The sequence below is a fragment of the Penaeus monodon genome, chromosome 31, assembly GCF_015228065.2.
Source record: "Penaeus monodon isolate SGIC_2016 chromosome 31, NSTDA_Pmon_1, whole genome shotgun sequence".
Classification (NCBI taxonomy): domain Eukaryota; kingdom Metazoa; phylum Arthropoda; class Malacostraca; order Decapoda; family Penaeidae; genus Penaeus; species Penaeus monodon.
This window is the reverse complement of record NC_051416.1, coordinates 16,736,235-16,736,612: the sequence shown is the minus strand read 5'-3', so window position 1 is coordinate 16,736,612 and position 378 is coordinate 16,736,235. Positions and strand designations below refer to the sequence as shown.

At 36.2% G+C, this 378-nt stretch overlaps 1 protein-coding gene across 4 annotated transcripts in view; it reads left to right on the top strand.

The window, feature by feature from the left end:
• Positions 1 to 378, top strand: part of LOC119593051 (phytanoyl-CoA dioxygenase, peroxisomal-like) — an 85,323-nt gene that overhangs the window by 84,481 nt on the left and 464 nt on the right. For all 4 annotated transcript variants that reach the window (XM_037941953.1, XM_037941951.1, XM_037941954.1 and 1 more), the window contains one exon: positions 144 to 281. In XM_037941953.1, the coding sequence (XP_037797881.1) occupies positions 144 to 281 (138 nt within the window). The remainder of the gene's footprint in view (positions 1 to 143; positions 282 to 378) is intronic.

The following is a 378-nucleotide window of genomic DNA, read 5'->3' as shown; positions in this document are numbered from 1 at the left end:
ATATATCTGTGTCTGTATATGTGTACATGTTTGTTCACTCATATATGATTTTTATCAATAGTACTTCCAAAAGCACATATTTAGTATGAATTGCAACAAAATACCATCAGTCACTACTAATTTTTTCTTCTTATTGTGCCCAGCACTTCCGTAAGGCCATTTCATGCCACTATGCAAGTTCTCACTGCCAGTACATTGATGTAAAGGGAACAACACAGGAAAACATCGCCAAGGAAGTGGAAGAGATTGCACTGAAGAGGGGTGTGTCTCTTGGTTTCAAGGTAATGTTGAGACTTGGAAAAACTTTTGAAGGGGTAGAAAGAGACAATGTGGCAAATGAATTGTTGTTAAATTATCAGGGTTTGAGGATATATATTT